Source organism: Schistocerca piceifrons, chromosome 1 (genome assembly GCF_021461385.2).
Source record: "Schistocerca piceifrons isolate TAMUIC-IGC-003096 chromosome 1, iqSchPice1.1, whole genome shotgun sequence".
Taxonomy (NCBI): domain Eukaryota; kingdom Metazoa; phylum Arthropoda; class Insecta; order Orthoptera; family Acrididae; genus Schistocerca; species Schistocerca piceifrons.
The window spans coordinates 281954795-281970413 of record NC_060138.1 but is presented as its reverse complement, the minus strand read 5'-3'; the positions used below and the strand labels follow the sequence as shown (position 1 = coordinate 281970413).

General features: G+C 39.6%; 1 protein-coding gene across 2 annotated transcripts in view; it reads right to left on the bottom strand.

Annotated features, from left to right (window-relative positions):
- Positions 1 to 15619, bottom strand: part of LOC124776928 (citramalyl-CoA lyase, mitochondrial-like) — a 199440-nt gene that overhangs the window by 153027 nt on the left and 30794 nt on the right. Inside the window, exons 1-2 of one of the 2 annotated variants that reach the window (XM_047253289.1) lie at positions 12089 to 12190; positions 10006 to 10093 (exon numbers count right to left, since the gene is read on the bottom strand). In XM_047253289.1, the coding sequence (XP_047109245.1) occupies positions 10006 to 10093; positions 12089 to 12129 (129 nt within the window). In that variant the 5' untranslated portion in view covers positions 12130 to 12190. Of the gene's footprint in view, positions 1 to 10005; positions 10094 to 12088; positions 12191 to 15619 lie in introns of those variants that run through there. The other variant, XM_047252534.1, reaches the window with a different exon arrangement.

Here is a 15619-nt window from a genome sequence, read left to right as displayed (position 1 = left end):
TTGTTTCTCTACGCCAGGGATGTTTATAACTATGTTATCCACAGTAGTCTGTCCAATGGTCAAATGGAAATGCTGTGTGGCTAGGGCCTCCCGTTTGGCAGATAGTTTGCCTGGTGCAAGTCTGTCGAGTTGACACCACTTCAGTGACTTGCGTGTCGATGGAAATGAAATTATGATGATAAGGACAACACAACACCCAGTCCCTGAGTGGTGAAAATCTCCGACCCAGCCGGGAATCAAACCTAGGTCGTTAGGTATGACATTCTGTCGTGCTGACCATTCAGCTACCAGGGGCGGACAATGGTCAAATAACAGTATGTTTGTATGATTCTCGTGTGTGAACAATTTCTTGAACATAAAATTTAAAACATTGACTTTTGTTTTGCTATCTTCAACTCTCACACCTGACTTGTCAGAAAGGGACTGAATGGAAGTCTTAGACCTATGAAGCAATTTTACATAAGACCAGAATGTCCTCAGGCACTCAGCCAGATCTTTTCCTAAGGTGTGATGATGGTAGTTGTTTTATGCTTCATGCATAGATCTTTTCACAGACACATGAATCTTTACTAATCTTCAATTGCTGTCATCTGTGCATTACCTTTTGAACCAAGAGCGCAACAGCCTCTGCTTGCTCAGCATCCTCTGAATTTCATTATTAAACTATGGTGGGTCTTTTCCATCATTTACTCACTTACTAGGCATGTAACTCTCCAGACCACAACTTACAATTTACTTAAAATTTGTCCATAATTCCTCTACATCCATCTTACTGGAACTAATTAATGCCAATTACTGTCTAAGTGAAATGCTAATAACTGCTTATGCACTCTGTTTAGTATAAAACATTCTACTAGCCTTCTTGACTGATTTATTAACTTTTGTAATCATAGTTGCTATAATGACATCATGGTCACTAATCTCTGTTTCTATACTGACACTGTCGATAAGATCCAACCTATTTATAGCTATAAGGTCTAAGATATTTCCATTGTGTGTGGGCTGCCGTGCTAGCTGTTCAAGACAGTTTTCAGAAAATGTGTTCGAAAGTATTTCGCATGACTGTCTGTCTGCACCATTCCCACAATGAATCCATAGACATCCCAATCTATACTTGGTAGGTTAAAGTCACCTCCAACTAGTATTGCTTGATCTAGGTATTTACTCACTATTGACTGTAGACTTCCTTTGAATGACTCTAGAACTGTCACAGTAGAATCAGGTGGCTGGAAGAAACATACAACAATTAACTTGGGTTCGCCTAAATCTATTATATTTGATCAAATAACTTCACTTTCACACTCAACTTCGACCTGAATAGAGACAATATTTTTGTCAATTGCAATGAACACTCCCCCTCCTATGGCCTCTACTCTGTGTTTCTGATACATGTTCCATGACTCACAAAATATCTCAGAGTTTTCCACTTCGGGTTTCAGCCAGCTCTCGGTTCCAAGAATAATTTGAGGGCAATAACTTTTCTGGAGGGCAGTAAATTCGGGAACTTTATTATTAATACTTCAACAGTTCTGATAAACTGATGACAGTCAAAGGGTCTTTATTCTTAATGCCATCTGACTTCCCTTGCTGCGCATCGACAAGCAAGTGTTCATTAGAACACCTCAAACTACTGCCTAGCCTAAAAAAAGGCCATTTGCACTCCACAAGTACTCTACTACCTGAGTAGCTGCTTCCCTTATATAGTGCACCCCTGATCTATCAAGGAGAGTCCTACAAATACCCACCCAATAACACAGTTCCAGAAATCTGCAGCCAAGACCATCACAGACTTGACAATGCCTTTGGTTGAGATGCTCTACTTGGCTTCAAACCCAACGTCCCCAATCAACTCTCGGAAGAATGCTCCAAATTGTGAGCTCTGCTTGCATCTTGTGCATGAGGCCAGCAATCTTCACCACCTCTGCCAACCACCTGTACAAACGAAGGTTTGCCGCAGAACCCATGCAATAAGCATCACTGTTGCCGACTTGAGCCACAACTTTCAGACGACTGCCCCCTGCACACTTGATAGCCACAGGCAAGGCCACCTCCACATCTCACATGAGGCCTCACAGCAGACAAACTGAGTGCACATTGGCTTTATTTCCAGCCCTAAATGCTATATGCCTAAGGGGCTCCATAATGCACCTAACACTGGAGCTCCCATTAAGAAGTAAACCCCTCCTCCTGTGTGTGCCTGCTCGAACTGTGCTGAAGGAGCAGCCACCTGTCCACTCACAGGGTGAATGGGTGAGGTCAGGTGGCCAGTCTCCACATTGGCCCTCCGCCTTGGGACGTGAACGCATTACCACCCACCACTCACCCTGTCATGGTAGCCAATCCATTGCACTGCGTGCACTAGGAAGTGCCTAAGAAGCAGAGCTCATGGGCAAAACAAACGACACCTGAGGTTTCCCATGTAATGCACCAGATTCTCTGCCACTGCTACAACCTGAGGCAGCAGCCTGAAGGTGACTGACCATAGCCAAAAGCACATTCAGCTGTTTGTGAACTATAGACAATTCCCCGCAAATGGTGGTACTGCCATCTTTGTAAAAGACCAGATTTAAGTCTGTGAGGTAGGACTAAATAAACATGTTGTTCTATCAGGAGATAAGGACTTCGAGCTTTCAATGATTAAGCTGCCTGAACTAAACTACATAACTGAAAGCGTATATGGTGTACAAAGTAGTATTATTCCTACCTTTGTGACCAAATCAGAAGTTCTGCTGAATCGTTTCAGTTAATTAAATATGAAAATAATACTTTGTGGTGATTTTAATATTGATTTTTCAAAAAACAATAATGCTACTCAGGCTTTGATAAACTTGAGCAAATCAGTCTATATGATCCCCATAATAGCTCTCCAACAGGGTCAAGAGCACACAGAATCAATAATTGACCAAATTTTCATAACTGATACTACTTCCACATTCACTGTGGAAGTACTGAGCATGGGATACAGTGACCATGATGCTCTGCCACTGAGCACTGATATGGGAAAAAGTAAAATCAGCCCCAAAAAAGTAATTCAAAGAAGAATCTTTTATGAAGACAATATTAGGGTTTTAAATTTCATATTAGCCAAGGAAAACTGAGGAAGTATTTATATGCACACCACTGTTGATAGGATGTTCTTAAGTTTTCATAATACTTTCCTAAAGTATTTTAATACAGCATTTCCTCTTGAAATAAAAATTTCAAGCAACAAAAATTGAAAGTCATGAGTAACAAAAAGAAATCAAAATTTTTAGTGAGAGGAACAGATTTCTACAATATTGCTGCAAAAAATACAAAATCACTCAAGATTTTTCTGAGTATTGTAAAGCCTAGAAAAAACCTATCTTAGAGTTACTGGACAGACAAAACTTTTATGGAATGACAATTTCATAAGTATCTCTTCAAACAAAATGAAAGCCATGTGGAAAATTATTAAAAAAGAAACTTGTAGTTCTCTATCACTTAAAGATTCTAAGATCACAGATCCACAAACAGCTGCAAACGAATTCAGTGTATATGTCAACTCACTAACCAAAGATCTCATTCAAGCTAACTGCAAGGTACCATTCTCCGGTTCCACTAGTACATCAAACACCACTAATATTTCAGTGTTTGTTTATGAAACAAACCCTGATGAAATTATGAACATAGTAAAACCGTTAAGTAATAAAACCTCTAGTGGCTATTATGAAGTGCCTAACTTCAACCACAAAGTGTCTGTACTTATATGGATATGGTGTCTGTTCTTTTGGACATGTCTGAAAGAACAGAAACCATTGATGACCTGCAGCCATCCAGAACGAAATTAGAATTATATTAATACCTTCAGCTGCTAATGGACATTAATATATATCAACAGGGACAGGTGAAAATGTGTGCCCCAACCAGGATGCGATCCCGGGATCTCCTGCTTGCATGGCATATGCTCTATCCATCTGAGCCACTGAGGGCACAGAGGATAGCGCAACTGCAGGGACTATCTCGTGCACGCCTCCTGTGAGACCCACATTCTCACCTTGTATGTCCACACACTACATTCGTAGTGTCCCACCCCAACACACTCATTACTCACGGAAGACATTCTTACCAAGTCCCATAAGAGTTCAAGGAATATGTGTGCATCCACACACAAGAAGAAGGTCATGGCCGGTACTGCCAGAACTATATACTTATATGGATATGGTGTCTGTTCTTTTGGACATGTCCAAAGGGGAAATCACCAGACTGAAGGAAAATATCCATGATGTAGCTGTTGATTCTGGTGAGGGACGTGTTCTGGGGCAGAAACGACATAGCCTGCATGTTTGCATGACATGCACAGCGACTTTCCATTGTGTACAGAGTGCCTAGTCCCTTGAAATAGTTCCATTCCAAAGCTGTTGACAACGCTGGGAAATAAGCATGATATACTCTACACTACAGAAACATCCAGCAAAGTCTCAGTTTGGGGCTGAAACTTGTTAAGATCACTCATAGCACCTGCTCCAAGTAGCATTGTTGATGTAAACCCAAAGGCCTCTCATGATGTGTGACTTTGAAAAAGATTTTTACAAATTAATGAACAATTACATTTTTGGAAAAACAATGGCAAATGTTAGAGAATACCTAGAAATTCATTTAATTTAGTGGTGGAAGGGAAGTTTTGGCACCAGAGATTACACTGCCAAGCCAAATTGCAAGCGGGTCACTAATGTTTCAGTGCAGTTCACGAAGCCTTCCTATATCAGTATGTGTGTTCTGGACTTTCTGGACTTGCCCATACTCCACATCTACCGATTCTGTTATGAGATTCCGAAGCCAAACATCACCAATCCCAAGTTACTTTAATATGGACACAGACAGTTTCACCTACTTGGTGAAAGGCTGCAATCCATATGAAGTAATTAGGTACAATCAAGAAGATATAAATATTTGGAAGTTAATCCTTATGGAAAAACACCACAAAAGAAGAGGGTTACCAACCTGATGAAAACAAGGTAAATGGTTTGCAGATTGTGGAGTTTACGAGAGACTGAAACTGTATGCATAACACATGGATGTAGGTGCCACCCAAAGGTGAGGAAAGGGTATGCATCATGCAGCCTCAAAGGTTCTCATGATTGAGGATTACAAGAGATGCCTGCTCGAAGACATTGGCTACATGCTCATATGGTGTAGCAGATAGTCGTTTGGTTGCAAGGCCATGAGGTACATATCACCCTGCAGCTTAAAGTCAGGCTGTTGCTGGATGACAAATGATTCATCTGTGGGATGGTATCAGCACCCTCCCATACTCACACTATTCACTGAGTGCTTCAGTGTGTGGTTGTGTATTTATTTAAGTAAATAAATAGTAACTGTTTGTTAGGAATAGTTGAATAAACAGCTTGTCATAGTTGTGTGTTTGGGTAAGTGTGAATGGTTGCACAGTACACGTGTGTGGAAATTGTGTACGCACTATGTGTGCGAGTAAACATGGTATATATTTGTGTGTGTGTGTGGTTCTTCACCCACTGCTGCCGCTGCTGCTGCTAGTCCTTGTTTCCCATATATACAGAAAACTGTACAGACACTGATTGATGATTAAAATGTAAATACAGTACACATAATGATAAGAAAGAAAATGATTAAAATGTAAATATTATATCAAACTATACCAAGTGTATACAGAAATTGGCACAAACAAAATGGGAAACATAGTACTGAAGTTTTTATTCTCTCTACCAGTTTTAGTGTAAAGTAATATACCTGATAGTGTTAGTAATGTACATATGTCATTATAAAAAAAATTAATGTAACTTTGTAAATTATTGTAAATAAACCAATTTATATAAATCTTCAGAAATAAAATATTTATTGCACAATACATTTGTAAATAAAACTAAAAAAATATTGTTTTTAAACAACAAAAATTATTGTAAAATGCTGTATTGCTAAAGATATTGTTAATAACAATAAACTATTAGCTGATTTGTTACATCATTGTTATTTATAAACCATTTCACTACAGAACTATTATTAATAATAATAAAGCTGAACCTCTAATCATAATGCACAGACCTCAAATGTAGATGCCTATGCAACTGAACTAGTTATAAATGACGATATGGGGGAGCTCAGATCTTATTGGTACAGGAGAGCGGGGAAAGCAATGTGCTCCCATTGACTGAAAGATGGGAGGGCACTCCTGCCAATTTTATATCACACAGTGCCACACAACCAGTATCAAGCTATGTCATGAACTTGAATATAACTAGTTTACTTGACTAAGGTGTGTGGGTAGGACAGGGTTTCCCCTGGATGACCTTGATCAACTGCCAGTGATTCCCCAGAGGGGGAGGGGGGGGGGGGGGGGGGCATGACCTTGAATGTAACTAGCACAAGTGTGTGACCTGACACCAGAAGTCAGTGCCACTGACGTTGAGATAATATTCTCTCGGTTAGAACCAGCATTGAATAATATACTAGAATTAGTTATAGGATTGTCTTATCACTGGAAGTGCAGTTTACCTAGCCTCTTTTATCCCTGGTCTTGAACCCACCTTCGACAAATACTCATTTCACTTAGTTTCCCTGAATTCAACAGGTAGGGGGGTGACTGGTACCTCCGTATGGTGATGGGGAATGACTACAGCATGTTGGGGAGCAACCTCATCCAGGGTACGGCAATGGGTTTCATCTCATGGATTGACTACAATCATTTATGGTTAACTGGCATGAACAGAGTTGTAGTTATGGTTGACATTTGGAGATGTAGCAGTCACTGAAAACTACTCTTCTTTGTCTGCAGTAGCATACAGCATGTCCACATAGGAAAGACACTGGCATGTTGTCCTCTTTCCTCCAAATGTCAGCTGTTCTGTGGGGGATACACTTGGCAGAGGAATTAGTTGTACCTGTGTTGGTCAGGAGTTGGTTTGTAATTTTACAGCAGCAGCATAAGCTCAAGTTGGCCAAGTCTATTCTTCCTGGCATGTTCAATTGATGGTAGATTTTGGTACTATGGATCAGTACACCTCTTCTTCACCATTCTTTATCACCTCCTGATATATAGGGTTGACATTCATGGCTTCTACCTCTCACTTATTCAGTCCAACAGTTCTGACTGCCATTAAATGCTATACATCTTCTCTTAGACCCTGCTGCTGAGAAACATGAGGTCATGGTGGTTTTCCACAACATTCAAAGAGAATACATTTGGGAGTCGGTCATACCTCTTCATCTGACTCTTTCTCTGTTGCATTTCCTTGATACAATGGTACCACTTGAATTCCTCTGTCATTGTGAAACCCTTTAGCTGAAGAACTTGGTACCTGTTTTCTGCAACTCCGTTCATCAAATGTGAGACTGTCAGCTTCTGTAATACTTGGATTCAAAATGTGGCACAGGGCCTAAATAGTCTGTATGTAGGACTGTGTCATTTTCCTATGATGTTGGGCCCTGCTCTTCAATTGGTCTTTCACTTAGTGCACTTGCAGCTAATTTTCTCCAGTTCAGCCTGAAACTTATCCCACCTATTGAACTTCTCTTTGTTGTTATTGAATCAGTGCTAAGCTGTAGCATCCAGGTAAAAGTACACATTTACCAAATCCATCATGTCGCCCCCACCTGTTTTATCTGGCTCCTTGGTCAAATCCTTTCAGCCATTTCATTGGGACCTGAACAGCATCTCTGGAAAACACTGATGGATGTCTGATGTGCAACTGGCTTACTGCTGTTTTGGAATCTGCAGGTTTCCTAAATATACAGACTGTGGAGAAATGTACTGCTTGTATTCTGTTTCCATTTCATGGAGACAATGACTTTTACATTGCCTAATTGGAGCCATAGTGATGTAGATGCTTGTAAGTAACTGGCATCTTCACCAAACAGTGTCACGTCATAACTAGAATCAAGTCAAAATCAGAAAGCAGGGCCATCAAGTACAACACTGAGCACTAAAAGTATGATTACTATGTAAACCAAACTACAGCCAGAACAGAACTGAACTCCCAGACAGAGAGTGCTGCTATTTATACAAGCAACGAATATTCCAAAATATACATACATAAGATATTCCAAGGATCTTCCAGAAATGATAAATACTAAATAATCACTGGTGGTTGTGTTTGAACTGATGATCTGCTGCACACCAGATGAATGTTAAGCCCCCCCCCCCCCCCTCTCTCTCTCTCTCTCTCTCTCTCTCTCTCTCTCTCTCTCTCTCTCTCCATAGGATAATACTGTCCACCACCAGGCTACATACTCAACAATTTGCACTGAAGAGTGTGCTCCAAAACATTACTTCCTGCACCATCATTGGTGTCTCTGTCACCAGATCTGCACCAGATTGCCACCTATCCTGCTTTGCAGAGTATGCAAGCCTCGAACCCCTACATTCTGTAATGAGGCATGGGCATTCTACACCTTGGCACTGACTGATGGTTTCACTGTCCTTCAGTACAGCAGTAGCATATGCACTGCTAACCAGTTTTGCCATCTCTTTCTCGTAAGTCCACTTATTTCAGTAGATTTCACAACTTGCAGCCTGTAACATTGCCACAATGATACCCTATTCATCTCTGCTCCACTTACGTACTTTCCTTAGCATCTCAAATGCTCGCAACTCCACCAGGCAGCAACCAGTCTAATGGAGGGCAGTTGTCATAATGTTTTGGCTGATCACTGTAAGTTTCTTTACAGTTACTGTTTAGCATGGAGAGCCCCTCCCATCATGAACTGTTGTACTAGGTACATCTATCCAGAGCAGAGTTCACTATTCCTTTAAATGTGACCACAGTTCTACATGTTCCTTCCCTTAGATAAATGTTTTGAGTTCCTGTTTGAGATATGCCCCTTTTCTAGCTTACCGAATATATAAATCTTCCTACTTGTTTAGCTGCCCTCTATATTCTAAAATATTGCTGCTACAACTGTCTCATGGTGGACATTCTCAAAGAGGATGGGTCTGTTTATTGCTACTAGATGTAATATTTTCATTCTGAGTAGGGGTATCTCCACTGTGGACTCCTCTTTAAGTATTACGAACATTTCTTACATTGAAATTTTTTTTCCTGACATTATAATACTGAGAAATTTTAGAAATGTAGCACAACAATTCTACCAAACAGGCAATGTTTGTCTCCCACAGGCAGCTTAATAGCTTTTTGCCAAATTTATATTTATCACGGGGAAATAGAAATTAATATGCTGTGAGAAGAGATCTTTTCACAATAAGTATTGGTGCTTGTCATGAAACTAATAGGAGCTGTAAATCCTTATTCTTGTGCCTTTGTCTTGCATTGGTACAGGGTCAGCATAGTTAGGAACGGATTTGGCTTGATTAATTTAAGGGGTGGCCAGATGCTTTTCCTGTCACCACCCCGATAGTCCCCAGGTTGGCATGTGTGTACCCTAATTGTCAGGGTGCAGTGTTAGTCATGAGGAATTGAGCGAATATTTTCTAAATGTTTGTGAATAATGAGATGGAAGCAGTACTTAGGTATCAGTCCATTATTCATCTAGTGGGATGTGGGAAATTGCCTAAAAACCACATCCATGCTGTTCAGCACGCCAACCCTTGTCTATCTTCCAGGCAGATTTGATACGGGCCAGCGCACCTCTTCATCCCAGAAGTGTTGCTTTAAGACACAGGACCATTCAGGGAGGTAGGAATTTTCAGTTCTTGACTCTAGATAATCAGATAATTTGTACAAGAAGTATGTATTTATTTTCTTTTGCATTTACATGGATTCTCAGTTACTTGCTTTATATCAATTGGGAGCTTGTTAAAGATCTTTAAATCAGAATAAAAGAACTCTATTAGATTACGGTACAAGGAGGCATGATGACAATGGAATTTATTTTTCTTTTATTGTGGTTGTGCAAATCATAATTCAGCTGAAACTTATTTTTATTATTTCCTACAAATGCCAACAAGGGGTAGATATATTAGGCTGCGAGTGCAAGATTGCTAGAGCTTTTAAGATGCTTTTGCAGTTATCTACTACATTCAAAACTTATAATCCATAAACAAGTTACACTTACGCCATGAAAATCTGTTTGCAAATAAAGCCTGCAATGTTTCAAGACCCTCTGACAGTGGGCTTCTATGAAACTGCCGCTCCACATTATCCTGCAAATAAGCAATTTGCAAATAACTAATCCATCAAATACACTTATGGAAAATCTTGGCTATAAAATAATTATGCATACATAATAATTAATGCAGGAGGATATGGGACACCTTCTTTCAATTATCATATAATTTAATTACATACCACTATCATTCAACAGTCTTTTTCTGTTAAATAAAACTGCAAAAAGTTATAAACTCACAATTTTTCATTGAGCAGCTACTGCTAAATAATTCTTACAGACAAATTATGATCACAATACGCAAAACAGAGAAGAGAGAAACAGTCGACAGTGTGAAGACTTACAATGAAACGAACATCCTTAGCTGCTTACAGGCATTGACATACGTCAACGGGGACAGATGAATATGTGTGCCCCGACCGGGACTCGAACCCAGGATCTCCTGCTTACATGGCAGACGCTCTATCCATCTGCGCCACCGAGGACACAGAGGATAGCGCGACTGCGGGGATTTATCTCTGGCACGCCTCCCGCGAAAACCCACATTCTCAACGTATTGTCCCGCACTACATTCGTAGTGCCCCCACCCATTATACTCATTACTCGCGGCGCATTGCCGATTCCCGTAAGAGTTCGGGCACTGTTTGTGCATTCGCACAGAAGAAGAAGATGGTCAGGTGGCCGGTGAGCCTTAACTATATATTTACTAAGAAAGAACAGATACCATCTTAGTAAATATATAGTGTGAAGACTACCTACACTTTTATCATGTTGGATCCAGTGAAGTGGCCTAGTGAACAGTGATGTGCCTAGTCTTTGGCATGTAGAAGTTTTGCTTGTCATTCCGCGATTATGGAAAGAGGAGCTGATTTAACAGCTGAAGCCTGTTAACTTCAGACTAGATGTCTCCAAGAGCTTCACTGTTCTATAGACAGTAGAACTTTGTGTGCAAGTACCACAAGGAGTTCATGAATCCTCAGACAATATAGCGAGAAAGTGTAAGCTAAGGTTAGCAGTAGTCCGAGGGTTAAGGATACCAAGCAGGACCTCCTGCAAGGGAATAGTCATGACAGGGGGATGTCCGAGTTAGTATAGAACTCCCTGGATAGTGAATACTAGGTAACAAGCATATTTAAGAAAAGTACAGGGATCAGTGATGTTACCTGTGATTTACGCTCTACAGGGAAAGATCTCAATAAAGAAGATCATGTAGTGGTTGTTGGGAGTGCTGAGAGCAGTTTGGACCATAACCTCAACCACACAATTGAGGATGACATCAGGTACATTGCTGTGAATACTCTACACATAAATGTGGAGACTGCCATCCTTTGAGTGATATGACAAGCCCCGGATGAAGCATTCCACTGAACATGTAAATGCAGAGCTTCATGATTCACTCACCAGATTGTAATGATCACATGTGGCTGTGACTGATGCATCACTTTTCACACAGCAGCACTACATATGAAATGGTTAACATTTGAATGTTTCTGATAAGAGGTTATTTGCTCTACTAATTTCCAGAAGTATTCAATGTAACTAAAGCAGTATCTGTTCAATCCCTTTTATTTCCAATATTCACTACATTTTTATTGGGTAAATTTTTCCAAAAAACATAGCTTCTGAATAACTATAAACACAGTTGCAATAATAAATGGAGGAACAAAAAATTGCTTGCAACTTAGACACTACAAACATTAACAATAATAACACATTTAGACTTTTACATCAAAACATAAGAAACTTGTTCATATCAACACAAGACTAAAGATACTCCTACTAATGTGCCACACATAAGAGATCTCATCTGAAAGTTACGGAATTCACCTAGATGGATTACAAGTTAGTATCACTTTACTGTAAACATGATATGAGGAAAGGGGGAGTGGCTTCACAAACAATAAGTGAACAAAAGTTACAGGCCATAGTGAATACTGCATTTAACACCTATGTGAGTGCTGTATTGCAGTAACAGACTTGCAAACATATACAGGGTGAGTGAGAAAAATAATGTGACTTATTTTTTATTTACCAAGAGGCTGTGTGACATGGGGCATTGTCATAATGCAGCATCCACTTGTCTGCAATGTCTGGTCTCACTTGATTCACCCTTTTCAAGAGCCTTTCAAAGATATCTTTGTTAAACACTTGGTTGACAGTTTGTCGCGAAGGAACATCTCACAAGATTATGCATATGTCAACAGTTTTGTCAGTTATTGAAGTTGAAGGTCTCCCTGCATGAGGTTCATCTTCAACTTTTTCTCCGCCTTCCAAAAACGATCTGCGCCAGGGAAAAAAATGTGCTGTTAATATGGAATGTTCCCCATAGGCCTATTTCAACTTCTCAAAGACCAAACTCATGGATTCCCCAAGTTTTATGTTAAAACTTGATAGTATAACATTGCTCTAAATTCCACTGTTCCATTTTTGTAACACATAACAAAAACACAGTTTCACTGGTGACACTCTCAACAATCACATGATGGTTGTATTGTGCTGAAACTTGGAATGAGCATCTGGAAGGGATGACACTGGCCTCCACACAAAGCTAGATTCCCAACAAGAGATGAAGGACACAAAGCAACAACAACTGATAATTTATTTCTAAATCCATCTGTGTTTTATGAAATACATGTGAGCTCCATAATAAATGCTTTATTTGATCATTATGGTCAAATGGCATCCTTACTCCTTATCAACCAAGGTTATCTAAGGGAGGAAAAGTAAAATCTAACAGAACTGTAAATGCTCTCTCAGTTATTCTACCGCAGTACGAAAAATGAGAAAAAAAATCCCCAAGGCCACATAGCATATGAGAAATCTAATTCTTTCCAAAAAATATCCTTAGAACATTATGAATCCAGCTTTTTTTACAAGAGGTCAGTGATACTTACAGTGGAATCAATAAAAAGGGTGCCTGACATCTGAGATCAAAATATCTTGGGCTAGGAAGAGAGAGTTTTTGTCCAATGCAGAGGACTAGGTCTAATCAAGACTTAAAACTGCACTACAAGTATGATTGTACAATTCTTCAACACAGCATCAAAAAGACAAAAACCATTAACCACACAAAAGCAAGGACTGATTGGAGCATAATTAAGCACAAAATAAACGTACTTGGTGAGAAAAATGGAACCGAATTCCCACATGTCAGTTTCAATGAGAAGTATCGTGCAAAATTTAAATAATTAGCTGAGAATACAGAGGCAAAAAATCATCCATTGAAAGCAGATACAAGAAACTCGCTTAGACAGGTGACCCATACCTATGAATGTGTGATGTCTGTTCTTTTGGGCATGTCCAAAGCACAGACACCATGCATTCATGCAACTGATTCGCCTAGATGGACAATGGATCCACCTTCTTCAGTGTTGGTGCACAAGTGTGTCTGACCTCATGCAGGGGTCTCAGAGTAGTGAGCATGGAGGAAATGGACAGGGACTGCAGAGAAGTAGCGCTCAGTGGAAATGTGGGTGAGCCATGAGGCGTGCCGAGACAGTCTGTGCAGTTGCGATAACACTGTTTTCCACATGGCGCAGTGGTTAATGCACCTGCCTAGTAAGCAGGAGATCTCAGGTTTGATCCCGGTCCAGTACACATTTTCACTCTTAGTCCTCCCCTTTCCTTTCCTTTCTCTCTCACCCCCCCTCCCCCCCCGCCACCTTCAATTTACATATGACCACCTAGCACATTGATGTTAATCCTAACAGCCCAAACTTTCTAGCTTACATAAAGGAGAAAGTATCAAATCTGAATCTTTACGATTGTTTTGTGACATTCATGTTAAATGAGATACAAATTAAACCAGCCATAGACTGCATAGGAGGTAAATTAGATGGTATGACACATGACATCACTACTCTTGCAACAACTGTACATGCATTTATAGTGCAAGGTGTACTATCATTATTTAAGATATTGTTCATACTCTGCCTGTGAACTGAAGATTGCTGACAGTTTTTCACTGTAATAAATAATGTATTGATTATACTGGAATAATTAGGTCCACAAGTTATTTGTATTTCTTCTCAAAATAACTCAGTTAATAGGAAATCTGTTTTTAATTTTGCAGATCCACCACATCTTAGCACTGCTTACACACACACACACACCATCCAGATCATTCCAGGCCTTTGTTTTATGTTATAGACACTGTGCACATTTTTAAGTGCATCAGACATAACTGGTTGAATTTGAAAGATGTATTGCCGACATTTTACTTCTCCAAATTTGACAACACATACATAAGAATGTAAGTTTTATTTTCTGTAGTTAGTTCCACATATATATGTGATATTGAAGGCAACAAATTATTAAACTTTGGTTATTGTTTCAATATGCAAGCGCTGTGGCATTCTTTATTTTTTTTTTTTTTTAAGTCTTAAAACTTGTCACATTTTCATTTCATTTTCAATGACAGCATCAGGCTTAGTTTACTGAAGTTGGGACCTACGACTAACACTGAAAATTATAAAGGAACAACTGAATTTATTAGCATACTAAATACAGGGTGACAAATTTTTACATTAAGTCCCCTTTGAAAGGACATAGAGAGGAAATGCAAAAGCCTCTAACAAGCCACAATAATGAAGAGAGATGTTCATTTCTAGAAACATTTCTAAATTGGCTTGACAATTGAAGTTCCATGAATTTTTCAACTGGTAAGCTCATTTGAAAAACACTCTCTGCATTTAAACATACAACATATGCATTATTATAACTGAGAACATATTGCTGTCCGAGTTTAAGATGTCTTGCATGTTACCTGGGGCACTGGAAGCCAGGTTTGGGCTGAATCAACATCTGTTTGGACCCCAATACCATGTGACGACAAGGCAAAGAAAAAGCTGAGTTTATCAATTTTGCTAAAGCTCTCATTACAAGGTGGCTCAACTGAGAAAATTGTAATTAGATCTTTGCAAAGTCATGACCAATCTATCTTGATGTAGTCCTGGACATCTCAGCACAAAATATTTGTGAGTTAAGTGTCAGTCAGTTTATCTGGAATTCATCAGTCCAGAATTACCAGTGCTTACAATCATTGCTGGATGTCGCTGGTACATTATACTGAAGAAATTAAAGTGCGGCAACTATGCTCAATTTCTAACAATGGATGTGATGCAGAGCACACACTCATTAACAATCTCAAAAGAGATGGCTTGCAGTATCCTCAGATAATGCCACTGCTGATTGTAATATAGCCTTTCTGCTGGATGGAGTCAAAGAGTGAGAGAAGAGAGCAGGAGGAGGAGAGGGGGAGGAGGAGGATGATGTCTTTCAAGGCTACTAATTTCTTAAAGCTTAGTTCCATAATTCATAAGAAACTCTTCACTAATACAGACACAGTAGGCAAAAGCTGCTTAGAATGAAGATTCCATGTGTATCACTAAACAGCTGAAACGGTGCACAGCTGCAGGTAGCATATCTAACAGCTGCCAGTTGCATCAATAATTTGGTTTTCCATATTTCATGAACTTAATGCCTAAATGAATGGATTGATGGGGTTAAAGGGACCAAACTATGAGGTTATCAGTCTGTTAAATCATTGTGTGTCAAGACAGGA